General features: G+C 44.5%; 2 protein-coding genes across 3 annotated transcripts in view; one reads left to right on the top strand and one right to left on the bottom strand.

Moving 5' to 3' along the window:
* The window catches only part of LOC144607549 (solute carrier family 15 member 1-like), a 69,698-nt gene extending 45,622 nt beyond the window's left edge, over positions 1 to 24,076 (top strand). Inside the window, exons 14-24 of the mRNA XM_078424447.1 lie at positions 546 to 627; positions 1,301 to 1,417; positions 2,347 to 2,517; positions 5,080 to 5,126; positions 6,287 to 6,418; positions 8,889 to 9,009; positions 12,213 to 12,344; positions 15,589 to 15,696; positions 19,085 to 19,257; positions 20,702 to 20,795; positions 23,999 to 24,076. Coding sequence (XP_078280573.1) covers positions 546 to 627; positions 1,301 to 1,417; positions 2,347 to 2,517; positions 5,080 to 5,126; positions 6,287 to 6,418; positions 8,889 to 9,009; positions 12,213 to 12,344; positions 15,589 to 15,696; positions 19,085 to 19,257; positions 20,702 to 20,795; positions 23,999 to 24,076 — 1,255 coding nt within the window. The remainder of the gene's footprint in view (positions 1 to 545; positions 628 to 1,300; positions 1,418 to 2,346; positions 2,518 to 5,079; positions 5,127 to 6,286; positions 6,419 to 8,888; positions 9,010 to 12,212; positions 12,345 to 15,588; positions 15,697 to 19,084; positions 19,258 to 20,701; positions 20,796 to 23,998) is intronic.
* The window catches only part of ace (angiotensin I converting enzyme (peptidyl-dipeptidase A) 1), an 82,533-nt gene continuing 78,687 nt past the window's right edge, over positions 23,056 to 26,901 (bottom strand). For both annotated transcript variants that reach the window (XM_078424924.1, XM_078424923.1), the window contains exon 25: positions 23,056 to 25,259. In XM_078424924.1, the coding sequence (XP_078281050.1) occupies positions 25,090 to 25,259 (170 nt within the window). In that variant the 3' untranslated portion in view covers positions 23,056 to 25,089. The remainder of the gene's footprint in view (positions 25,260 to 26,901) is intronic.

Raw genomic sequence — 26,901 nt, 5'->3', positions numbered from 1 at the left:
GAAATTATCTTTCTCTTGCTGCTTCTAGTACCCCCTCTCCCTCTTCCTCTCACCTCCTCCTTCTCCATTTCCAATTCCCCCTCCCTCTGTCTCACTCTCCTTCACCCTCCACCCCTCCCCCTTTCCTCATCTCCGTCCATGTCGTCCTTCTTGTCTCCCTCCATGTTTCCTCTGTCTTCCTCCGTTTCCTCCGTTTCTCTCTCTCTCTCTCTCTCTCTCTCTCTCTCTCTCTCTCTCTCTCTCTCTCTCTCTCTCTCTCTCTCTCTCTCTCTCTCTCTCTCTCTCTCCCCCCTCTCCCCCTCCCTCTCCCCCTCTCTCTCCCCCCTCTCTCTCCCCCCTCTCTCTCCCCCCTCTCTCTCTCCCCCCCTCTCTCTCCCCCCCCTCTCTCTCCCCCCCTCTCTCTCCCCCCCTCTCTCTCCCCCCCCCCTCTCTCTCCCCCCCTCTCCCTCCCTCTCCCCCCCTCTCCCTCTCTCCCCTCCCTCTCTATCTCTCTCTATCTCTCTCTCCTGATTTTGAACTCTCCTTGTTTTGCTGCCAATTTACAGGCCGGTCACAAGGATGTCCATTGGGCTGTTTGGAGCAGTGCTTGCATTCTTTATTGCTGGGATTGTCCAGCTGCAAATTCAGGTGAGAATGAGACTTGATTCTGCAGCAAACTGCTGCTCAGCATTTCACTTTCACTTCTGTAGTTTTCCATTTTGGATGAGAGCCTTCATCTTGTGGTGCATTTCATTGCCAAAGGGGAGAAGTGCCATCTGCACTATAGTTTTGATTAAGTGAAATTACATTACTCCTGTACCTTAGATCCAAGTAAGACAGACCCACCTACTGAACATGATATAATGGTGCTCCATTTCTAACCTTGGTGTATATTTGTTCTGACAAGGATTTATCAGCCTATGGTGATGAGCTGATTGCCTTATTTAACGCTCTATGGTTGAGAGTTGCCTTTCCCAGTATATTTGAAAGTTTCTGATTTAGTATTTATTCTGGCATCATGGGAGGCATCTGCTCATTTGTGTCAGAAGCACATCGCCCAACATAGGTCAGTTTGGCATCTGACCGAACTGTTAAACGATACAGCAGTGCAGCACGGGATCAGGCCCTTCGGCCCATGATGTCTGTGTCCATGATGTCTCATGATCCTAAATGTTAACTAATCCAACATGCCTGCACGTGGTCTCCAGTTGTAGACCAGGTTGTCTCTGACTGTGGATGGGGGAGGTAGCAGTGCACTAAAGCAGGGAGGAGAGCCTTGAACCTTTTCCAGGTATTCTGATATTCTGGATTTCTTTCACAGAAGTGGCAGATTCCACCTCAGCCAGACGGTGTGACTGAATTGAAATTTTTTAACGGAGCTCTTTGCAATCTTAGCATCGATTTCTTGGAAAATCATCTTGTGATGGATCGGCATGCGGTAAGAATGGATTATGTTGTAGCTTCCTGAACGATTAGTCAATGTCATTTTGTAAAGAACCATTTATTTTATTTTAATTTTATTTGAGTTTATTGTTGCGTACTGACTAGAGATTTGGAATGGACTGCCTGATAAAATGATGGCAATGGATTTGATGGGAATATTGTGTCCATGCTGGGCTTCACACAACCCTACTTCCAAACTAATTTATCTCTCCCTACCTTCAAATCCTGTTCAATCCTCATCTTGAGTTGATGCAACATCCCTAAAATTCGTCTTCTCTGGTTAACTCATCTAATGTAGGTGCACTGTTCTCTGTGAGAGAGGTTTCTTCTGGACTTCTCAGTGAAATGGTTAGTGACTATCTTGTCTTAGGTACCCTGACCCCAGTGTGATCGTCCAGGCCAGCTATTACAGAGCAACTGGTTGGTGTTATGGATAGTACCACACGTCCCTACCAGAATATAATTCCAGATCCCCAACCTGTCTGAGGCACTTTGTGTTTATCTTTGGTTAGAACCAGCATCTGCTGTTCTTTCCTTCTTCCTATTCTGATCTCAATTGGTCCCTCCACACAAGGCCATCCTGACTGTGGTCTTTGAAAGGAGCACAAGTGGAACCTCTCTGCTAGAAATCTGCCTGAGGGGAAAGCAGTGCACCCTCAGAGTTGAGTAGAACGAGGCAAATCTGCCAAAATGCCCTTAAACATCTTATTCCCAGGATATCCAGTGATGGAGAGGGGAGACTTCTCAGAATCATCTCACGACTGAGGATGCAACCTCGCCCTCTTCTCTGTAAAACTCTGCTACATTTTAGGTGGTCCTTTGCCTTAATGTGCGACTGGTACTGTCATGGGCCAGGCTACAATAACACAAAAAGCAAGTTGGAAATAATTTCCCACACTGACTGGAATAACTTGTTTGTTTTAGTTGTCTCCCAGCTACCCTGTGCCCACAGTTCCCTCCACACTGCGCATTACTCCTGTACACTGCTCACTGCCTCCAGTGCCAGAAAGCATCAACTTCACCACCGACTCAGAGACCAGGAGTACCGTCTTCATAGTGCAAGATCTCACAACCAGGGAATTGACTGTCACACAGGTGAGCAGGATGAACGGGTAAAGGAATGCCGGCGAGAAAGTAGCTCATTGTAAATGATATGTCGAAGTATTGATTTTCTAGCTTGGTCTTTCTACATTTAAGCTTAAAGACGAATCCACAAGGGGATTCAATTTATCTTCATACACAATGGTTATCTTCATACAACAAAGTTCCAATGGCGACAATGTGGGTCTGCTGAGGTTTTAAGGACTGGCCATCCAATGCAATTATATGCACCATGTTAGTATTATTTGTATGTCTGACTGGCAGCTTGTTTTACCCAAGAGAGATACTACAACTTCATTCATATTGGGGCATAGTTGAAAACTAATTTCCATTACAATTACAATTTTTATGGTGCAGATATCCCGTACACTATCTCTGCTCTGGTAGATATTATTGGAAATTAATGAGCGAAATTCAGGCTATTTGCACCTTTTTGCAACAACCTCTACACTATTGCATCTGGTAATGATGGATGTTCACTCAATACCCACTCTGTGCTGGGACAGACCTGGCAGTGATGGTGGAGAGCAGGGGTCCCCAACCTTTTTCATCCCGTTTACCCCTTTGCAACTTTTCGAAAGTAAATTTACCCCCACCCTGTTTTGTTCAGTAATTTGAGTTTACACTTCTACCATAATAAAGCAACCGACAAAGGGGACATTTTAAAATACTGTTTGTAACATTATTATTTTAAGTTCAAATAACAAATAATGATAGCACATAACAATGTAATTTCACTTATTTCTGAACAACTAATGATGAACAGATACTGGTATACCAGAACCGAACACAGTCAGTCAATACGTACAAATCCAGAATCAACAAATTTACCCTCTGGGCAGGCGAAATTTACCCCCTGGGGGTAATTTTACCCCAGGTTGGGAACCTTTGATGTAGAGGGTTCTATGCTATACCCTATCTAGAAGGATTTGATAGGATAATCTAGGGGTAGCTTTACTCAATATAGTAGTTGAGGCCAGTTCATTGGCTATATTTAAGAGGGAGTTAGATGTGGCCCTTGTGGCTAAAGGGATCAGGAGGTATGACAATAGACAATAGACAATAGGTGCAGGAGTAGGCCATTCAGCCAGCACCGCTGATCACTCTCAATCAGTACCCCGTTCCTGCCTTCTCCCCATACCTCCTCACTCCGCTATCCTTAAGAGCTCTATCCAGCTCTCTCTTGAAAGCATCCAACGAACTGGCCTCCACTGCCTTCTGAGGCAGAGAATTCCACACCTTCACCACTCTCTGACTGAAAAAGTTCTTCCTCATCTCCGTTCTAAATGGCCTACCCCTTATTCTTAAACTGTGGCCCCTTGTTCTGGACTCCCCCAACATTGGGAACATGTTTCCTGCCTCTAATGTGTCCAATCCCCTAATTATCTTATATGTTTCAATAAGATCCTCCCCTCATCCTTCTAAATTCCAGTGTATACAAGCCTAATTGCTCCAGCCTTTCAACATACGACAGTCCCGCCATTCCGGGAATCAACCTAGTATGGAGAGAAGGCAGGTACGGGATACTGAGTTGGATGATCAGCCATGATCATATTGAATGGCGGTGCAGGCTCGAAGGGCCGAATGGCCTACTCCTGCACCTATTTACTATGTTTCTATATCTGACCCTTCCTCAACTCCACCTTTGGGGCTGATTCATGGAACCCTGCAGAGGAAGATTCACTCTACATCCGATGCGTGTTGTACCCAATCTAGACAGATTTCAAGATGCCTCTATGATTGGACCCGAGAAGTATTCCATTCTCATATTAACAATTGCCCAGTATGATGGGCAGAATGATCCAAAAGCACTTGATTAACCGTATACTTTCAGTTCCACTTGTGTAGTTTGGTTCAATATTGTCACACGAGGTACAGTGAAAAGCTTTTGTTTACGTGCTATCCAGTCTCAAGAAAAGGCAATATATGAATACAATCAAACTGTACGCAGCACATGGGTAAAGGATAAAGGGTATACCATTCGGTGCAAAGATATAACATTGAAGCCTGATAAAGTCCAATTAAAATAGTTCAAAGCAGGGCCGTTTTTACAGCATTATGGCCCCCCGGGCAAAGCAGTGTACTGGGGCCCCCACCGTTACTCTCCCCCACCCCCCTTTCCCTACCAGCCCCCCCCCCTGTCCTGCCGGCGAAAAGCACTTACCGAAAAGCACTTAGCGAAAAGCACTTAGTGATGGACTTAGGGTGCTACATTGTTGCGAAAAGCACTTACAGATCGCTGTGAGAAGCACTGAAAATGTTGCGAAAAAAGCACTTAAGTCACTTAACATACACAGATCAGCATGGGGCCCCCGGGCAAGTGCCCATCAGGCCCATGCGTTAAGACGGCCCTGGTTCAAAGGTCTCAAATGAGGTAGATGGGAGTTCAGGACCACACTCTAGCTGGTGAGAGGACCGTTCAGTTGCCAGATAACAGCTGGAATAGAAACTGTTCCAGAATCTGGAGGTATGCTTTTTCAAACTTCTTGTACTTCCTGCCCGATGGGAGAGGGGAGAATAGGGAGTGACCGTTTGTGACTATTTATATCCCTACAGATTCCAGACAACACAGTGAAGATTTTGGAAAACTCAGTTCTTGTTCGGTATGTTGTTTGCTGCCCCCTCAAAATCATTTGCAGAGAAAATTTACCCCTGCATGCACCTGATGATTACATGGTATCTGCATGTGTTAGGCCATTTATAAGGGAACCTGCAGGTTCAGGGCATTGTAAAGCTAGCCTGCATGTTTATGGGTGTCCATTTCATACTCTGACTTGGAAAGCTGTTTGGAATAGTGGAGCCTGCAATAAAAAGTGAAGCTTCAACCAATGTATCTGGGTTATCATGACTGCACACCTAATCATGGACCTTGAGAGGCAGTTGTTTTAAAAAAAAAGTCCATCAAAACGTTAGAAAACTGGGCCTCCTGGGTGCACAGAACAATTACAGGACCCTTTCTCACCACACCCCCACTTTCTCCAAATGTGTAGGAATGAACTGCAGATGCTGATTTGCACCGAAGACGGACACAAAATGTTGGAGTAACTCAGTGGGTCAGGCAGCATCTCTGGGGAAAAGGAATAGGTTACAATAGGCAATAGGTGCAGGAGGAGGCCATTCGGCCCTTCGAGCCAGCACCGCCATTCAATGTGATCATGGCTGATCATTCTCAATCAGTACCCCGTTCCTGCCTTCTCCCCATACCCCCTGACTCCGCTATCCTTAAGAGCTCTATCTAGCTCTCTCTTGAATGCATTCAGAGAATTGGCCTCCACTGCCTTCTGAGGCAGAGAATTCCACAGATTCACAACTCTCTGACTGAAAAAGTTTTTCCTCATCTCAGTTCTAAATGGACTACCCCTAGACGTTTTGGGTCGAGACCCTTCCTCAGACTCAAACCGAAACATCACCTATTCCTTTTCTTCAGAGATGCTGCCTGACCCACTGAGTTACTCTGGCATTTTGTGTCTATCTCCACTTTCCCCATATCTCCACTTTCCCCATATCTCCACTTTCCCCATATCTCCACTCTCACCACATCTCCACTCCCCCATCTTGATCGTTATTATTCCAGGGAACTGCCCAAGGGCTGTGAAGCGGCTGACAGGCAAACAACTTCAGGCGACATCATTGGCATGAGCTCTTCACAGAATTGAGGTGGTAAGGTGCCAGGAGTTAGGCCCACTGGGTGTGCAGCTCCATAAAACCTGGAGGACTACCTTACTGATGAAGTGTGGCTCTCATTACAATCTACCTTCTGCAGGGTCTTCCCTTTGCTGGAAGCATCACCAAGCCGCAACCGAACTGTGAGACTGAAGTGCAAACCAGATGCTTCAGAAGACGTGGATGTGAAACCGTTTGTTCCATCAGCCTACACACCCATACAATTTGGCAGGTGAGACTGATGGTGTGAATTTTCAGTTCTAACTCTCACTCCATTTAAATTGCGAATGGCTTGTGTTTAAACCCATTCCTGTTCTCATGTCGAAGGTCTTTTCCATCACTGACATCTCCCGTTCATCTAATCTACAAGGCTCCCAGTCTAAGCCATTCGTTATCTTTAGAATTTAATGTTTTTTCCTGATATTTTGTGTTGATGCCATTGATCAAGTATTTTGGGGAATATTGGCTTATTGCTTGTTTTCTTTCTTCCACTGCATAGTTTGAGCTTTGTACCGGCTATGTTCCTCTTTCATTTATTCTCCAGTTGGTTACGTTGCCCCTTAGATAGACACAAAGTGCTGGGGTAATTCAGCACGTCAGGCAGCATCTCTGGAGAAAAAGGATGGGTGACGTTTCAGGTCGGGGCCCTTCTTCGGACCTCTCAGTTGCCCCTTGTTGCTTTAAATGATGCCCTGTTCCTTTCTGGAGTTTATCTGACATATAGCTGGATGTTACAAAAGTACAGACGTGGTGAATGACGCTGCTTGACTCAAAGTTTTCCCACCTTCCACAAACCTTGCCACAGTGTGATACAATCAACTTTATTTGCCCATTCTGCGTGAACATGAAATCCTGACCTTGTCAGGTACACCACATTCCCTGAGAAAGTAAAACAAACATGAACCAGTCCTTCTATTCAAACTTTGCCAAATATCGATTCTAGCAATTAGAATGTTCTCAGTGATTAAACATTGCTTGATGAACCTCATACCTCCTTGTTCAGGCAATCAATGTGGTCAACAGCACATATAAACATAAACATACACACAGGCATCATGCACACAAACACAGGTTGTGAGATACATGTTCTCTGCTCAATCCTAATTTCCAACGGAGTCCATTTGTAGAGCACGGAGATAAACCTGGACAAGACAGAAAAGAGCTGAATACAGTATAAGAAAATAACTGCAGGTGCTGGTACAAATCGATTTATTCACAAAATGCTGGAGTAACTCAGCAGGTCAGGCAGCATCTCGGGAGAGACGGAATGGGTGACGTTTCGGGTCGAGACCCTTCTTCAAGGGTCTCGACCCGAAACGTCACCCATTCCTTCTCTCCCGAGATGCTGCCTGACCTGCTGAGTTACTCCAGCATTTTGTGAATAAAAAGAGCTGAAAACAGGGTGTGTCCTCTTTATTCCAGAAAGCCTTTTATAAACATTGTTTCTTTGAGTCACGTAGTATGATCCATAAAGTAGTAATAGACTTCAAGCAGCAATTACTGTTCATAACCAAAGCTACACGTTTCACACTGACAATATAATTAACTGCATTCATGCATACACACACAGCATTCACAAACAACATTGCTGTCTCACAGCACCAGGGATTTGATTCTGATCTTGGCTGCTGTCTACGGTGAGTTTACATGGTTATTTTTTTGTCCTGTGAAATATCATCCTGTCAAGCCCAACAAGAAATGAGGTGGGAGATTTAAGAATAAAGGTTTAGACTAAACCCAATCACTCCTAATAATTTTCAAATCCCACCATATTGTGATCGCTTTTCTCAAGAGGACCTCAACCACAAGGTTGTTAATGAATCGTTCCTCATTCCACACCATGAGATTGAAAGTAATCCGTGCCCTTGTTGGTTCCTCAATGCACAGTGATTCTCAATGCACAGTGATGGCATAGTGATTCTGCAGGTAGCCACCATTGTCTCGCAGCTCCAGAGACCTGGGTTCAATCCTGTCCCTAGATGTTGTCTGTGTGGAGTTTGCATGTTCTTCCTAAGATTCTGTGAGTTTCCCTTTGTGCTTTCTTTCCACACCCCTAAATTATGATGAGATGTTAATTTCACAAAATGCTGGAGTAACTCAGCAGGTCAGGCAGCATCTCAGGAGAGAAGGAATGGGTGACGTTTCGGGTCTCTCAACCCGAAACGTCACCCATTCCTTCTCTCCTGAGATGCTGCCTGACCTGCTGAGTTACTCCAGCATTTTGTGAAATAAATACCTTCGATTTGCACCAGCATCTGCAGTTATTTTCTTACACTGAGATGTTAATTGATTATTCTCAATTACCCTTAGTGTAGGTAAATGTTAAAATAACCCAAAGCGTGTTCAGGGGCATGTGAGAGAGAATTAGTTATAAGGTACAGGGAAACAGAGAAGAAGGATTGGGACTGATGGGATTGCTGCCCAGAGAGTTAGGATGGACACACAGTTGGCCAAGTGACCACTTTCTGTGTCAAAATAAGGAAATGAGTGTACACACAGGCCCACACATATATATCAACTTACGAAAGCACGCTTACAGACTTTTACCCACTCAAACCACAATCACTCATCGAAACAAAAGATAATTTCTTGCTGAATGAATGCTTATTCTATATTGCGCGAGCATTTGAATCATTACCATTTCGGTAATTCTTAATCATAGCTTTTGGCCTAACCATGCTCTTTGTGCTTTTTGGTCTCAGATGTTCTTTAGAGCTGTCAGAAGGAGTTGGGCTCAATGTTACCCCAATTGAGGGAGAGGTGGAACTGAAGGATGGTGGAGTTTATACAATTGTTCTCCATCAAGCTAACAACACAGAGAATGTAAGTAAATTGGTGGGGATGGTATGCACTACTCCTATCAAGTGTACACTTTTACCAAAAGCGAACATGGACAGAAGGAGCTATCAATAGGTCTATTGTTGAGGATGAGGTCAAGTAGGGTGGCACAGTGGTGCAGCAGTAGAGCTGCTGCCTCACAGCGCCAGAGACCCGGATTTGAACCTGACTAATGGGTGTTGTCTGTTCAGAGTTGCTACATTCTCCCTGTGATTGCGTGGGTTTTCTCCGGGTGGTCTGTTTTCCTCCCACATTCCAAAGACTCGCAGGTTTGTAGGTTAAATGGCTTCTATAAATTCCCCCAAGTGTGTAGAATGCAAAAACGGGATAACATGGAACTAGTGTACAGGTGGTCGATGGTTGGCATGGACTCGGTGGGCCGAAGAGCCTGTTTCCACACTGTATCTTTAAAACTCTAAAAGAAGGTTTACTCTAGCATTGATTTCCTTGCTACATTCCCCAGATCCAAGCTGGGAGCTCTGTGTTTCAGAACTTGTCCAGCTCAGACATCAATGGCACACCAAAGTCACTGCTAGTGATGGACCTTCAAGTCCCCACCCAGAGTACATTCTGTGTCTTTGCTTATTCCGAGGGTTGTTTTAACATGCAGGGGCACAACTGCATCAGCTGCAGGAGGATGGTAGGTGATAATCAGGCGGTATCTTTTGGCCATGTTTGATTGTTCCTTGAGACATCACGGGGCATTTAGGTCTCCAAGGACCACGCCCTCCTATTATGTATTTTGCTGTGCACCATCTCTGGTGGGTCTGCCCTGTGAGTGGAACTGGATGTACCTGGATCTGTGATGGAGGACATCATATTGTCAGTAGATGGGATACAGTAGATAAGGTTGGAGGAGGTGCAAGTAAACGTCTGCCTAACCTGCAAGGACTGTCGGGGTCCCTGGATGAAGTCGAGAGAGGAAGCATAACGACAGGTGTTGCATCACATTGGCTTCCTGACGGGCCACGGCTGTGGATTGGGAACGTGGCCGGAGGCCTTTATTGAGGTGCCGCAATCTCAATGGCCCCTGGACTGCCGTGTAGAAGCCCGGGAGGGGCCCGGCTGGGGCCTTGGGGGTGGGAATCCGGGTCGGCGGAGCGGCCGACGGAGCCCGGGGCTGGGGCCTGGTTCAGCACCTCATAAAGTGTGAAGTGGGGCGTTGACAGCGGAGAGGCCTCGCGAAGATGGGGCCTCGTGGCCGTGAAGCGGCGGCGGTGATGCCTCGCAGATCGATGAGAGCATGGAGGACGACCGCGAAGGGGGAGGAGAAGAACAATGGAGGACCCGGTGTGGGGGGATCGCCATGAGGGAGGTGGGGGGAGAACAAAGGACAATGGGGACTTGGCGTGGGGGAACCGCTATGGGGGGAAGGGGGGAGGAACAAAAGGAAGAGCCGGCATGCTTTGTATCTTTGTCAGCGCCGTAGGTGGCTGCTATTTGTATACATCGGGTAAGCAAGCAAAGAATTTCACTGTGCCTAGTCACATGTGACAATAAAGTATTCCTTCCATTTCATATTGTCTGTGAGGAATGATTCTGCAAGCACCACTACGTTAGGCTGTGGCTTGACTCATCTGTGGGACAATTCCCCCAATTCACATATCAGTTATAGAGTCATACAGGCCCTTTGGCCCAACTTGGTCATGCCAGCCTAGATCCCCATCTAAACTAGTCCCAGTTGCCCGTGTTTGGCCCATATCCCTCTAATCCTTTCCCATCCATGTACCTGTCCAAGTTTCTTTTAAATACTGTTTTATAGTTCCCATATGTTTGTGTGGAAGAGTGTGCAAGGTTGACTGGGCTGAGAATGACTTGCCTTGTCAGGATCTGATGCTTAGCTCAGTGCCATGTGATCTGCCTGGTTTAAGTTCTTCTCTGGAAAACTGTGGTAGTACTAGAACAGGTGAATGTTTGGGCAACTTCAGAGGGAATTTCAGAGTCAATAACATTGGGCTGGCTCTGGAATCATATATATGCCAGACGAGGCTAGTTCTGCAGATTTCCACCCCTTAAGGGCATTCGTGAGCTAGGAAGATTTTATGTGGTTATTATTTTTCCCCTAGATTGGAGGTGACTAACTGAATTTAAATTCCACTGCTGCTTAATACTATTGTTAATCCCGGTTCTTTAACCCTCAGTCTGATTCAATAATAATTAAGACGAACACTGGCTGAGTACAACAGATTTTATTTCACAGTGGGGCTTTTACCTTTAAAATTCCTTCACACCCAACAAGTGTCTAAATGACTCTTAGCAGGAGAAGGGAAGAACAGGTTTTTCAAGATTAATTTTGTTTTTTATACAGAAAGGAAAAAGGGGTGGTGCATGGATAATCAATAACCAATTACAATCTTAATACAATTCACATGGTTACAGAGAAAACAAAACGTAACTCATTAATCCAGGTCACACGATTTCAGGGAAACGCATCACCGAGGGAAGATCGAAACTGAACTTTGCTCCTTCAACACATGTCCATATAAGGAGTTGTTATTCCTAAAAGAAGCAAAACTCTTATCAGTAATTGTCACATGGTCTCAGGGAAAAACACCAAACTTCATGATCTCATACCACTAACTCTAACAGCCATTTGTTACATCTGTCATACTATGGTGACAAAGACTTTCTAACAAGGGCTCAGTCAAAGATCAGGTTCCTTATCACTGCACTGCTGGGCTCTTTTTCATCTGCGAAAATACCCGTCCAGCAGTAAACACACACTCCCAAGGAGAGAGTGTGTTATCTTTTCTAAGCATAACATCTCTTAACATCTTGTACCATCAGAACAAAGACACCATACAAACTCCAGCACGTAGCTCCATATGGTACAAGCATTAGCTATAGGCCAGGCAAGGTCAGGCTGATTTTTTACTTATTCTACTATTTTATTCTTTCTATCTTATACTGAGACTAACATATTCTCACTATCTGGATTACTAGTCCAGTATCTTAGCTACTGTGTCACCTGTGAACATGTGAAATATTGCCCTGTGCCTGAAGGTGACTGTACTTGGGTTTCAGGAAGCACTTGGGAAGGAGAGATGGTTGTGTGATTGGGCTCGGAGGTGTGTGTTTTGGTCATAATTAACGTAAAAAAGGAATGTTTGTGCAGCTGATAGTTTTCACCATTTCCATCTTGTTTCCATGTTCTTATGTGCTACAGTAATGATCCTTCTCTTTGCCAGGTGACCATGGAGTTGAACATTGACCGCTGGCCAAAGACTATCTCCGTGCTCTGGCAGATTCCTCAATATCTGGTTATCTCAATAACTGAGATACTGTTTGTGGTGCCTGGACTACACCTGGCCTATACTCAGGTAAAGGCTGAGCTCTCTGGTTGTGCTCTCCTACATCTCCTCTGTATTTGAAGTTTGAGTTAAAAGCTCTTTCCTTGGAAAAATTTGGAGACATTGGGATTTCATCAGCAGCTGGGAAGAGGTGGAGGTTTTTCAAAATGTATAAAAATGGCCTTTAATAAAATCTGACAATGTGCACTTTAACCACAATTTAATGCCTGGTAAAAGCAAAAAGTGCCGCAGACATTCAACAGATCAAACAGCATCTGTGGAAAGAGGAACAGAGTTACAGTGCCCTCCATAACGTTTGGGACAAAGACCCATCAGTTATTTATTTGCCTCTGAGATTTGAGATTAGTAATAGAAAAAAAAATCACATGTGGTTAAAGTGCACATTGTCAGATTTTATTAAAGGCCATTTTTATACATTTTGAAAAACCTCCACCTCTTCCCACTCTTGTAATTTCTACATGGTGAAACCAAAATGTATAAAAATGGTCTTTATTTAAATCTGACAATGTGCACTTTAACCACATGTGATTTCTTTTCTATTACGAATCTCAAATTGTGGAGTACAGAGGCAAATAAATAAATGATGGGTCTTTGTCCCAAACATCATGGAGGGCACTGTAGCATTTGAACATGGGACGTGAGTTAATAATGTGCAATAGGTTTTAAACCTCCCATCGTGATCAGCGAGTTACATTTATCCAAACACTTCCCCGCTTCCCCATCATCCAAACACAAGTATTTTTCAGTAGTAGCAGTAGGAGAAAATAAATACCTAAGAGAGGTTCAAGGGGCGAGATCCAGGAAACTCACAGCCCTTTCCTGAGAAATAGGTAGAAGTTGTGGAAAGATTCTGTCTGGAAACTTTAATGTAGACCCCCCTTCAATGGTGCTCCCCTCTTCAGGCCCGTAGATGAAATGTCAGAGCCCACATAGATACTGATGCACAACCCAAGTGTGGGTTCTTACACTGACATGTTGTGGAGACATGGGGTAAAAGTTGGCTAAATACATTGAGTTTCAGCTGCCACCTGGATATAGGTCTGAACACTGTCAAGTCAAGTCAAGTCAATTTTATTTGTATAGCACATTTAAAAACAACCCACGTTGACCAAAGTGCTGTACATCTGATTAGGTACTAAGGAAAAAAATGAAACATACAGTAGCACGCAAAAAGTTCACAGCACCTCCTCAATGAGCCTCAAATGCTAGGGAGTAGAAATAGGTTTTGAGCCTGGACTTAAAGGAGTCGATGGAGGGGGCAGTTCTGATGGGGAGAGGGATGCTGTTCCACAGTCTAGGAGCTGCAACCGCAAAAGCGCGGTCACCCCTGAGCTTAAGCCTAGACCACGGGATAGTGAGTAGCCCCAAGTCGGCTGACCTGAGGGACCTGGAGTTAGAGAGGGGGGTTAGAAGATTTTTGATGTAGGGGGGGGAATGTCCATTTAGGGCTTTATACGTGAATAAGAGGAGCTTGAAGTTGATTCTGTACCGTACAGGGAGCCAGTGGAGAGAGGCCAGAATCGGGGTGATGTGGTCCCTTTTACGGGTACCCGTCAGGAGTCTCGCTGCGGCGTTTTGGACCAGTTGCAGGCGGGACAGGGAAGATTGGCTGATCCCAGTGTATAGGGAGTTGCAGTAGTCTAGGCGGGAGGAAATGAAAGCGTGAATGATTTTTTCTGTGTCGTCGAATTGGAGGAAAGGTTTGATTTTAGCTATGGTTCGAAGTTGGAAGAAGCTGGCTTTTACCACAGCGTTGACTTGCTTATCAAATTTTAATTGAACCCAGTATCACTGGGTTCCATTCAAATCAACAGACCCAACGCATGGTGGTGGGTGAGTCCAATCATACTTTAGCACGTTTAATGAACAAGGGGAATGTTCTCACTGAATACCCTGACTGCTCTTGCTGCAGATGCTGTAACCTGGGGAGGGATTTAAGTTTGGAGACGAATGTCTTGATGAAGCATTTAAACACAACATTTCAAATAATAAGCTTCTGTTTGGCAGATGTAGACACAAAATGCTGGAGTAACTCAGAGGGTCAGGCAGCATCTCTGGAGAGAAGGAATGGGGGTGTTTTGGATCGAGACCCTTCTTCAGATGATTTTTTGTCTACGCAGGAGTCCGATTTTATTCTCAATCCCGTAATCCGAGTTCAGATTTATCTTCTAATTTAAGACACATAATTGCCAGAATTGATTTAAACAGCAGTAAAATGATCACCTGCTGTGGGGCTGAATTGATCTACAAGTTGCAGGGGAAGGGGCGGCTTTTACAATTCTTCTTCTTTCCTGTCCATCATCCATGTTTCAAATGTTACATCACTGTCATCGTCCGTCCTGAAAAGGAAGCCAGCTTCCGGCGACAATCAGTGGGAGCCATTACTTGTACAGTAGATGATGGTGGTAGCAGAATTAGCTCAGGACACTTCCAGTTTCCAGCCCCACAACGTGGACACTTCTGCTATGGGGCCAGCTTTTACAATGAAAGCCAAACATGGAACAAAGGATGATGTAATTGTGTCAAAAAGAAGGAGCCCCGACCTCCTGGTCTTTCTCTGCTCGTGAGTTTACAATGTTCAAAGGTTTAGAGTTTTAGAGACCCAGCATGGAACCTGCTCTTTGGCACACTGAGTTCACCTTGACCACTGAACACCCATTCCCTTTTATCCCACTTTCTCTTCTATACTGAGGGAAAAACAGGGCAAGAAACATTTATACAAAGTTGATTCGGTCTCTGGGATTCTCTTCCCCAGTGGTGCAGATGCTGGTCAACTGGTGCTGTCATGACTGAGGTTATAGTTAGTTCTTAGTTATAGTTAGTTATTAGGCAGGACTATCACTGGATACGAGGCAAAGGGGCTGAGGAGAATTGACTGTGACATGATTGTGAGGCAGAGCTGGCTTGAAGAGCTGGGAGACTTCTCTCCCAAGGTGAACAGTTGGATTGACAGGTTACTTCTCTGCTAAAAGGATACAAAGTGCTAGAGTAACTCAATGGGTCAGACAGCATGAATGGGTGACACTTTTAGGATTGGGACCCTTCTTCAGACTCACAGGAGACTCACTCCTATACCCACGCCTCAACGAGGAAAACGGTCTCGACCCAAACCAACATCTATCCACGTTTTCCAGAGATACTGCCTGACCCGCCGAGTTACTCCAGCACTTTGTGTCTTTTTATGTAAGCCAGCATCTGCTTTTCCTCGTTTCTACTTCTCTGCTAACAGGTTACTTGTTGGTTTGTGTTGGAGGCTCCGTCATCGATGAGGTCTGTGACAATGGCAGCTTGGTTTGCCACCAAAGGGATTGGAAACCTCATTGTGGTGATATTTGCAGAGAGTGCACTGATAAGCAATCAGGTAAGTGGTCTGTGATCACCTGAGATACATAAAGATGTGCAAACATCACCAATAAATTGAAGTGGGAGCAGGCCATTTCCCCTTGAGCACTCTTCGCCATTCCCTCTGCCTGATTCCCTATCTCAATACCAAATCCCTGCTCTCTTTCCCCATGCACCCCTGATGCATTTTATAACTTGAGGTCTTAATTTTCTCCTTCTTGTATATATTCAATGGTTTACCTTCCATTGCTTTTTGTAGTAGAGAGCGCCACAGGTCCTTCAGCTTTGGATCAAGAAATCTTCTCAGTGCGAAGTATTATTCCCCTTGTCTTGAGATTGTGACACCTGATTCTAGGCAGCCTCAGCCAGAGGGATCATGCTCTCTGTTTCCAGCCTACCTGGCCCTGCCAGAATTTTGTACATTGTCAATGAGATCTCTTAATCTTCTAAACTCTCGTGAACACAGGTCAGTTGACATAATCTTTCCTTGCAGACTATCAGGCCAACTGAAGAGTGGGGAGAAATTTCACCTCGTCTCAGTCTCCAATGGTGCATCCCACACTCTGAGACCATGTCTCCTGGTTGCATGTTCACCTGCCAGGACGCACCCTCCCTTTATTTACCCTCCATGCCCACAGAGTGTTACAACAGTTGGCAGCTTTCTCCAGCATCTGAGTGTGGAAGTGCGCATTCTATAGCCACCTCAGCATGGACACCACCAGAAGCCACATTGGAGGCACTGTTAGGGCCACTCTTGGCCACTCAAGGTGAGTCAAGGGGTGGTGAAGAGCCCTAGTCCCAGAGAGTCTTCAGAGGCACCACATCCCACCATAACACTGACAACATTTGTAGGTTCAGATTTCCCAAGGTTGTTGTGACTGAGATGTATGGGATTCTGTGGGATGGCCTTGGCCATGACTGTGTGGACTTTTTTTTTGTGGAGGTCATGTTGATTCACGACTTCCTCACCAAAGGATCTTTCCAGTTGGCTGCAACAGATTTCTTCTAGTCTCCCAGTTTCCTTCCCAGTATTGCATCAGAGAGATTGTCCAGACACAGTTTCCTCCTGCTGAACATGATGTTCCTAGGGGGTACTTCATGCTGAGGGGACCACACTGCCCAAAATTCCTGGGATCTGAGGGATGCTATCTATCTTTCCTGGTTCCTTCACAACACTCCAGTAGACAGTGGTGCAGCAGTAGAGTTGCTATCTTACAACGCCAGAGACCGTCGTTCAGTCCTGACTATTGGTTCTGTCTGTATGGGGCTTGTACGTTCTCCCTGTGACCACATGGCAAGGAGTCCACAGATTCACCTTGTCCTAGCTAAAGACATTCCTCCTCATCTCCATTCTGAAGGTACATTTTTTATTCTGAGGCTGTGCCCTCTGGTTATAGACTCTCCCATTACTGGAAACATCCTTTCCAGTTCAACTCCTTCTCGGCCTTTCACTATGCGGTAGGTTTCAATGAGATTCCCCCTCACCCTGTTAAACTCCAGCGTGCACAGGCCCAGTGATTTCAAACGTTCCTCACACACAACCCAATCATCCCCAGGATCATTCTCGTAAACCTCCTTTGGATCATCTCCAAAGCCAGCACATCGTTCCTCAGATTGGGGGCCCAAAACTGCTCACAATATTCCAAATGTGGCCTTACCTGATAAAGTGCCTGATAAAGCCTCAGCATTGCATCCTGTGATCAGCTGCACCTTTCCTGCCCCCATTTCCTCGTCGCGAACCTTTAATCTAGTTTTGGCTTCCCTTTGCTGTCCACCTTTTCTCAAGCTTTCACTTGCCTTTTATTTTCATTTCCACTTCAAATCGGAGCGATTGGAATTAACCTGGTTCTCACGGATTAACAATTTGACATCTGTATCGTGCTCTTTGCTCCTATTCTGTTTTCCTCTCGAACCTTATGTCCATCATGGATGGATGACTTTAATATTCCAGACCTTCCTGTGGTTCAAATATACCCCCCTTAAATTTAATTGTTCAATTGCAGTTGACATCCGACAAACTTGCTTGCACTTTACCCGTCAGGACCTTAAGCTTTCAATCAAGTCCCTTCTCTCTTTTTAAACTTTTTTATGTGGAAATAAGCCTAGCCTGTCTAACTTTTCAGAATAGTCTTTCAAACCTTAGAGTGATACAGTGTGGAAACAGGCCCTTCGGCCCAACTTGCCCACACCGGCCAACAGGTCCCAGCTACACTACTCCCACCTGCCTGCGCTTGGTCCATATCCCTCCAAACTTGTCCTATCCATGTACCGGTCTAATTGTTTCTTAAACGTTGGGATAGTCCCAGCTTCAACTACCTCCTCTGGCAGCTTATTCCATACACCCACCACCCTTTGTATGAAAACGTTACCCCTCAGATTCCTATTAAATCTTTTCCCCTTCACCTTGAACCTATATCCTCTGGTCCTCGATTCCCTTACTCTGGGCAACCTTCTGTGAACCTTAAATCATTAATAAGGAGATCAATGCTGTGTAGAGTTCCCCTGATGTGGTCCCACAATACTCTCTACAATAGATGTAAAACTTCCCGACTTGTATATTGTTAGATTTAGTTAGCTTTCCTAATGCTGTACCTGTACACTGGCATGTAAACATGCACCAGGACGCCCAGATCCTGCTGCACCTTAAAGCTGTGTAATTTCTTAGATACAGATTGAATATTTCTTCTGCCTGATTGGATATTTTTACATTTTCCTACATTTTTCTCAATTTCCCAGATTTTTGACCACTTTCTTACCCCATCTACATCCCTTTCTTGGTTCCTCTTCACAATATATTTTCCTACCTATCTATATTTCATCATCAAATTTAGCAACCATATTTTGACTTTCAAACGTTGAGCTTCAATCCCCATGGCGTGCCACTCGTTTAGTTTCCTAACCAGAAAAATAACCTATTATGCCTCTACACTTTCCTTTTAGCAAACCAGCCTTCCGTTCCTGACAAACTGTTAAAAGTAGTAGCCTTTCTCCTTCATTCCTTTGCCTGGGTCACAAAACACCTAGAGAACTTGGCAGCAATCCTTGGGTTTGCTGGCACGTGATCTCCAGTCAGGGCGAGCTCTTGTTGCCAGAACGTGCAGGTTTAGGGCAGAACATAGGGTTCTTTGACTGATGATGAATCTAGTCTCAGTGTATGTACCAGGGAGCAGTTTGTGCAGTGCAGAGTCATGTCTTATTAAGAAACCTGCACTGCACACCTGATTTTCCAGGCCCACCTACTCAAAAGAAGAATGACTGAAGATTTGCTCCAGTTGATCAGGTTTCCACCTACATCTTGGGCGATTGATTGGCCCCAGTGAATTGTCGACCTGTGTCCGGTCTCCTGCACAAAATGCATGGCCTAGGCTTCACTCACGCTGCTTTCCTCCTTTCTCTCCTGGAAATAGGCAGTGGAGTTCTTCGTGTTTGCTGCACTCATGGGACTGGCCTCACTCATCTTCTGCCTCACTGCAAGGTTTTATAAATATCACCCGATCGACAAAAGCAACACCGAAGAGAATGAAACTGATGGACTGAATTCAGATATGAAATCACCTTTGCCGTACTCAAATAAAGAGACGTAAAGCAGCTTGACAGGTAGCTCCTCAAAAAACCATAAGACTGTCCATTCAGAGACTGCCAAACCTTGAAGAGAAGTCGGCAGAGTGTCCACACATGCATACACGTACGTGAGTCTCAAGGGGGCTCATTTTCCACATCCACGACGTTTGTTAATCTTAAATAATATTTTCATTGACTTCACTCGGGTACTTTCTTTGATTGGAACATGGTTATAGTGTTGTTGAAAATAATCAGTGCTATCTGGATCTAAAGAAGAGGAATAGACCTTGATGGGACTCCAGCGGAATATAAAGCACAACTGCGGCCTGCAACTGTCAAGTTTTAACTTTTGACCTGGTTTGAGATGAATAATAAACTCGAAATGATTATGATGCTACGGTGATTTCCAGTATTCCCATTAGCTGCAGTTGATGAAGGTAGCCAAGGAGTTCCCCAGGGCAAAGTCATCTTCAGCTCATTATGTTTCATGCACAAGAACATTTTGATCCCTCTGACCGTCTCTCCTTTCCTGCCTCTTTCATTTAGATTATGGTCCACCTTTGATTCCTCTTACCAATCTGTTTCAGGTGTCCTTCATGTGGCGACTCTTTGCATACCTTGGGTATGAAAAGCAAAGAACATCACTGTGACAATAAAATATCATTCATCATTCAATCTGTTTGAAAATGCTCCTCCAAATTATCTTTGTAACTTGCTGCCACCATAAAGATAACACATACTTTCAAGATGTTGTTGTGGTTCAGTCTCCCATTGAGTGATGGTGCCAAATGCTCATCTCTTACTCTATTTGGTACCGTAAACCACCTCACATTCAGCCAAGGTAGACACAAAATGCTGGAGTAACTCAGCGGGTCAGGCAGCATCTCAGGTGAGAAAGAATGGGTGACGTTTCAGGTCGAGACCCTTCTTACTCCAGCATTTTGTGTCTACCTTCGATTTGAACCAGCATCGGCAGTTATTTGCCTTCACGTTCAGCCAAGATTACATGTCACAAGATGACTTTAGGTTGTAGGGACTTCATTTCATTGACAATCATAGGGGGTGTCGATGAGAACCAAAACATAATTAGACACTTATTTCTCTGTCGTTTGCTCCTCATGGGAAAGCACGTTGCTTCTCATGCATGTTTCCACCTCCCTGAACGTTGCTATCTTCCTCATCAAAGACAATACATGTTAGAGCAAAGCATGAACACCAAGTTGCAGCAACTGTCCTCAGTCTACATGCTATCAGGAGGCTAAAATAGAAAGGGGTTCATCTTGATATGCATGTGCCCACGGACAATGGAACCCATTACTTTGGAGTATGTCCATAGTTTGTTGAAGGTGGCAGCACAAGTAGCGTGGGAAAGGAGGCTTGTGCGATACAGGTCTTCTTATGCTGGGGCATTGAATGCAAATCCAGTGAGATTATGCTCCAACTTTATAAACCACTGGTCACAGACGTCAGCAGGAGTTCTGGTCACTGCACTATGGGAAAGATGTGCTAGTGCTGGAGAAGGTGCAGAGGAGGTTTACCGGGCACTTGTCTGGGAAGGTACCTTTCAGTTAACGAGGAGAGGTTGGGTCTGTTTTCCCTGGAGCGGAGGTGGTTAACAGTGAACACAACTGAGGTATGCAACATTATGAAGGATACAGATAGAGTAGACTTCAGGAAGCCTTTTCCCTTATTAGTGGCCGTTACCATCAGAGGACATATATGTAGGGTAAGGAGGAAGAGGTTTAGAGGGGATCTGACCTTTTTCACCCAGAGAGCGGTGAACACCTGAGAGAGTGGTGGCAGCAGAGTCATTAACAGCAAGTAACATCGTCGGGCCACGGGGCCTTCCATCGCCCGCAGTCACACAAATTTCCAGCAGTCACAAAAAAAAAGAAAGAAAAAAAGAACACAAGACACACGACCCCAACACAAACATCCATCACAGTGACTCCAAACACCCCCTCACTGTGATGGAGGCAACAAAACTTCCACTCTCTTCCCCACGCCCACGGACAGACAGCTCGTCCCCGACCGACCCGCACAGTCCCCGCAAGAGGATGGAAGTCCCCGCGGCCGAGCCGCACCGGGCGCTGAAAAGTCCCGCGGCCGAGCCGGGTGATTGAAGGCCCCGCGGCCGAGCCGTACCGGGTGCTGAAACGTCCCGTGACCGAGCCGGGCGATGGAAGGCCCCGCGGCCGTACCGTGCGCTGCTAAGTCCCGCGGCCGAGCCGCGCCGGGCGATGTTAGGTCCCGAGTTAGGTGTGAAAGAGTCGTGCAACAAGCACTGATGTGAGTGTTTCAGGATGTGTGTGAGATTCCAAATAGTGAGTCTGAGGGTATGAACGTATGTATGTGTGTACATGTGGAATAAAAATGTGTATAAAAATGTGTACAAAGATGCCCGTGAATTAGTTTGTGTGTGTGTGTAAAACCTTCCTTTATTGATCCACTAAATGAATCCTGTGTTATTTATGATATCATTGGCAGTCATTTACTGTCTGTTGTTTTGGATTAATAGCCTGATAATAAATGATGGAAATGAACAATGAGCAATAATGGACATGAAGTTGACTGATTCATATTCTGAGGAATATGGTGCACTGCACAGTGGTTGTGCATGAAAAGCTTTAATGGAGGAAAACTCTTTGAAAAAAACTGAGGAGAGAGGTCTTTAGATGTAGTGCAGATTGATAGAGGGGCGTTGTTTTATTGGATATTAAGTCTAAGGCCCATCCATCCAGCATTAGCCATGTTCTGTAAGTCTTAGTTCCAGCCAGTTTGTTTTTGTTCCTCTCTACTGCCTCCATCCAACTCCCTTAGTTACACTCCTGCAGACAGATCCACTGTGGATAACAAACATTTGTCACCCCTCTACCTAGAAGGCATCAAAGGCATGTGTGTTGCGAGGACACCTGCTCACACTTCCCCTTGTTCTCTCAACCTTTCTTTGCAGCTTAAAACCACACTTGTTTTATTATTATAATATTATTATTATAATAATAATAATTGTTATTATTATTATTATTATTATTTTTCTGTTTGAAGGGTCCTTGACCTGCAACATCTATTCCATTTCTCTATCCTCAGATGCTGTCTGACCGGCTGAGTATCTTCAGAACGTTCTGTTTCTATTTTAGATTTATCGTATCTGTGGACTTTTGCCTTCAAATTCCCATCACAACACACTTGGCAGACACGCTTTAAGCTGTTTACGTCCTAAACGCTTCACCTCTCTAACATTTTCACTTTCTTTAATCTGAGTACTTGTCTCGGTATTGCCTTCTTTGTTCAATGTTAACATTCTGATGACATTCTGATGACATTCTGATGACATTCCTATCAAATATCGCAGGTAACACTCCTGCAGACAGATCCACTGTGGATAATGTACAGGTACATTTATAGGTACCATGTTGTTTAATGGTACCTATCAGACAACTCCATCAGTGATGTTGTTTTCACAGATGTAATCTGGTAAATTATGCACAGCTATACTTCCTGGTCTTTGGTTGAAGAAGTGCAAAATGTATCAAGGGTAGTGTCCAAGATTTCTTGTGATTGTCCTTCCCGCAGTGTGTTCTGATATCACCATATCTAAATTGGATTCCAAGGACATCATTCCTACCCAAGCATGCAGTGCATGAAGGGAAGGCAAAGATATCCACATATTGTGATAATGACATTGTAGAAAATAAGAAGGTAGACACAAAATGCTGGAGTAACTTAGCGGGTCAGGCAGCATCTCGGGAGAGAAGGAATGGGTGACGTTTCGGGTCAAGACCCTTCTTGTAGAGAATAAAGTAGACAGAACAAAATACAGTTTAAAACAGCTCAAGTATATTGCGCATGCTGCTAGTTACACCGGTCACTTCAACCATCTGATTCTAGTATGTGGATCCCTGCATACCAGAAAGTGGAACTTGCACACAAATCATGCAACAAATGTACGTACGTACATGAGAAAAACAATGTAATGTTATGAAGTAGATCTTTCGAGAATACAGCAGCTTGTTCAGCAGTTGCCACTAGATTTGGTTTCCTCGGTAGATTCTTGATGTGTTTTCCTCACCAATTGTCCTCTCCCGAAGGTGCTGAGTTTGTTTCTCGATGAATTCTTGTTGCCTTCTGGTAACTTTGTCATTGTTCACTCAAGGCTTGGCAGTGAGTCTTGATGGACTTCTCAGAGATCTAAACGTCCCAATCCAACCTGCCTATCTCCTCGGGATGTCCATCAGATGGCAATGAGCGGCAATCAGGAGTTCAAGCACTGACTGAACGTCACCTGTCTAGCATTGAGATATTCCAGCTAATTGTAAACCTCCAACCTTCATCCTGGTGGAACTCAATCAAGTCAACACAGGCTGCCAACCAAAACTGGCAGCGTGACGTTTGTGCGGCTCATCCACACACAGGAGATATTCGCTGAGCCATTGCAACAGCAAGTTATTACATTTAGCACCTCTTCAACAGGTCATTGTTTTAGAAGAGAAATAGAGTTTAAAAATATTAAGAAACATTTTTAAAGTCTCATGAAGCTAGAATATAAACTGGCACAGTGCAGCCCATGTTACCCGTTTTTAAGTAATCGACAGAAACTGAAGTAATCTTTTGTTGACTTGCAATGATAATGTCAATGAACTTTGATGGCATCCCACACTATTCACATCCGCACCAGGCTCCCTCATGTAATGCATTATCCTTGTGATTGTTTTAAAGATCTCAAATTCGGCTCAAAATTTGATAAACCAATTGTTTGGCAGAATCACGCCAGGTGTGATGCACTGGGGAACCATCTCCCTCTCCCAAAACTCAAGCAGGTCCAGGTGTCTCCTGTGTGAGAGGGCAATGTCTGTTTATTATGTGTGTGAACCAATTCTGCTGGCAGATAATGGTGCAGCTCATTACTGAAGACCAAGAGGGACATCCAAGGGAATTTAGTGAAGAGTGGGGAGCGATACTTTGAGTGGGCAGTTGCAGCTTTCATTACTCCATTACTAGAATATATCAACCCTGCTTAAAGATAAAAGCCCAATCACCAAGCATTTCCATGGCAGCTAGATTTGCTTGCGTTTCTAATGTTGGAAGGCATGATTGCAGGGGTCACAGCTTAAGGATAAGGGGGAAGTCTTTTAGGACCGAGATGAGAAAACATTTCTTCACACAGAGAGTGGTGAGTCTGTGGAATTCTCTGCCACAGAAGGTAGTTGAGGCCAGTTCATTGGCTATATTTAAGAGGGAGTTAGATGTGGCCCTTTTTGCTAAAGGGATCAGGGGGTATGGAGAGAAGGCAGGTACAGGCTACTGAGCTGAATGATCAGCCATGATCATATTGAATGGCGGTGCAGGCTCGAAGGGCCGAATGGCCTACTCCTGCACCTATTTTCTATGTTTCTATGTTTCTATTTCCACTGCAGTTCTACTGTGTGTGGTTGCATTTCCAATGCAGTCATGTATTGTTGCATTTTTGCTTCTGACCGAATTGGTTAAATACTCTCTGGAGATATATATTTTTACTGCAATTCAATACAGTTGCCTTTCTGGTATCTACATTTTTAGGATCTGAACAACATTATTTCATGGAACCTCAACAATGAAACCTGAAACTGCTTGAATTTAGGCAAAAAAATTACAACAAATTACAAACATGAGAGAGCCATTTGATATATTATTTCATATCCCTGCACCAAATACCTAATCATTGCTGGAGAAAATACAAGTGATCGATTAAACATTCTTACACCAGATTTACAAATTGAGCACTGAATTGTTTGTTTTGCATAGTGAAAGAGTTCCGACGTTACAAGATTTATTTTAAATCCATTTGACAGTCAGGTGACGTTTTGTTAGTTCATCACTTTCTTTTGTACATTTTTATTGAAACGACTATGACGGCTATGGCCAGTCCAAGGGCCAATGCGAACAAAATCCACTGCCCTGCCTTTGCCTGGTCTGGCGCTAAACTCAATCCCAGAAAAGACACATGGCTGTCTGTTGGAGCTGAAGGTACAATGGATGCGAAGGCTGGAAAGGAAGGAGTGAAAGTTAATCCCTGTTCTGGTGCAATGACGATCGGTTCTATCTGAGTGATCTGAGCAGCTTTTCCTGCACATCCCCTTACTTTGCTCAAAATATCACAATGGCTGCAAAACATTCCCTCTCTACCCTCACCCTCTACACCTACAGCCTTTGGGGAGAGGAGGTTTGGGATTTCTATTTGGGTGTTTCTTGATTTCAATCCCAAACATCCCATTTCTAATTTTACACCCCTTGATTTCCTGAGACCTCAATTTCCGCCGAACTGATTTGTCATTTGGCTATTTCCTTATTGTTCTATTCTGAAAGGAAGGCAAGCCTGTTTTCTTGTGATATGATCTAACCCTTTAAATCCCAGTAGTCAGGTAAATCCACAGTCTACTCTTCCAATGCCAATATAAACTTCCTGGGTTGTAGCTCAGATTGAACACTGTTTTCAAACATGTCAGTTGGAGCCGAACTCTAACCTTTTATTATCGCAGTTTTGTGAAGGTAAAGGTCAATTCCTGAGGGCTTTCCATAAGTGCATTAAAATTATTCCTAACAATTAGCACATTGGTACAGCTCATTGAATTGGTGTTTCACAGCTCCAGTGACCGGGATTTATTCTTGACCTGGGGTCTCTGTGAAATGTAGACCCTCTCCCCATGACAATGTGGGCTTTATCCTAGTGCACTAGATTCCTCCCACTTCCCAAAGACGGGTGTCTACTGTAAATTGTGGAGTTAAGGCCGGAGAACCATGAATAACTCACGGACATTTCACATTCACCAGCACCACTCCAGCAGTGCAGCAGCCATGTTGCAAGAGTGCTGTAGTTAGGAAGGGATAGTATTTATGCTGCAGCAGTACTACACATGCACTGTTGTTGCACGGAAATGCCCCCGTACGTTTGTTGTACTATAGCAGTACTGCAGCAGTACCGTAGTCATACAGCAGCTTGCAGCAACTATATTGTAGCAGTATAGCAACTATACGCTAGTGGTTCTGCAGCAGTATTGCATGCATAATGCAGCAGTACTGCAAGGATGCAGTATTGCTATTGGTTTATTATTGTGACGTGTACCAAGATAAAATCAAAAACTTTGCTTTGGGTACTATCCTGGCAGATCATACAGTACATTAGTACAACAGAAAGTGCAAAAGAGAAAATAAACAGAGTGCCGAGTATAGTAGTTCAGCTATGGACAATATGCAGATAAAAAAAGTGAGAATACTGCAAAAAGGTAGAGAGTAAGTAGTCTGAAGAAGAGTTCCATCCTGAAACAATGCCAATCCATTCACTCTTTTGATACAACTTTACATGTTGCGTTACCCCAGCGCTTTGGTGATATGATCTAACTCAAGGTAGATTGTAAGATCGGGGCTACAGCATATCCCAGCCTTCAAGAGATCTGCTGCAGCAGAATTAGGCTACTTAGACGTGAGTGTGAAGGGAGTTTAACAAGGGGCTGTGGCTGCAGTCTTGTTGAGCACAAGTGTTGAGAATTATCCTAGAGACTGTTTTGTTGCCTGTTTTCACTGATGTGATCTATGGGTCAGGAGATCAAGCATTGAGAAGCAGAAGGGGGTGCTGGGGCCAAGGTCCAGCGGTTTGTAGATGAGTTTGATGGAATTAAGGTATTGAAGA

This window comes from Rhinoraja longicauda, chromosome 29, assembly GCF_053455715.1.
Source record: "Rhinoraja longicauda isolate Sanriku21f chromosome 29, sRhiLon1.1, whole genome shotgun sequence".
In the NCBI taxonomy this organism is placed as follows: domain Eukaryota; kingdom Metazoa; phylum Chordata; class Chondrichthyes; order Rajiformes; family Arhynchobatidae; genus Rhinoraja; species Rhinoraja longicauda.
This window is presented reverse-complemented; position numbering and strand designations above follow the sequence as displayed.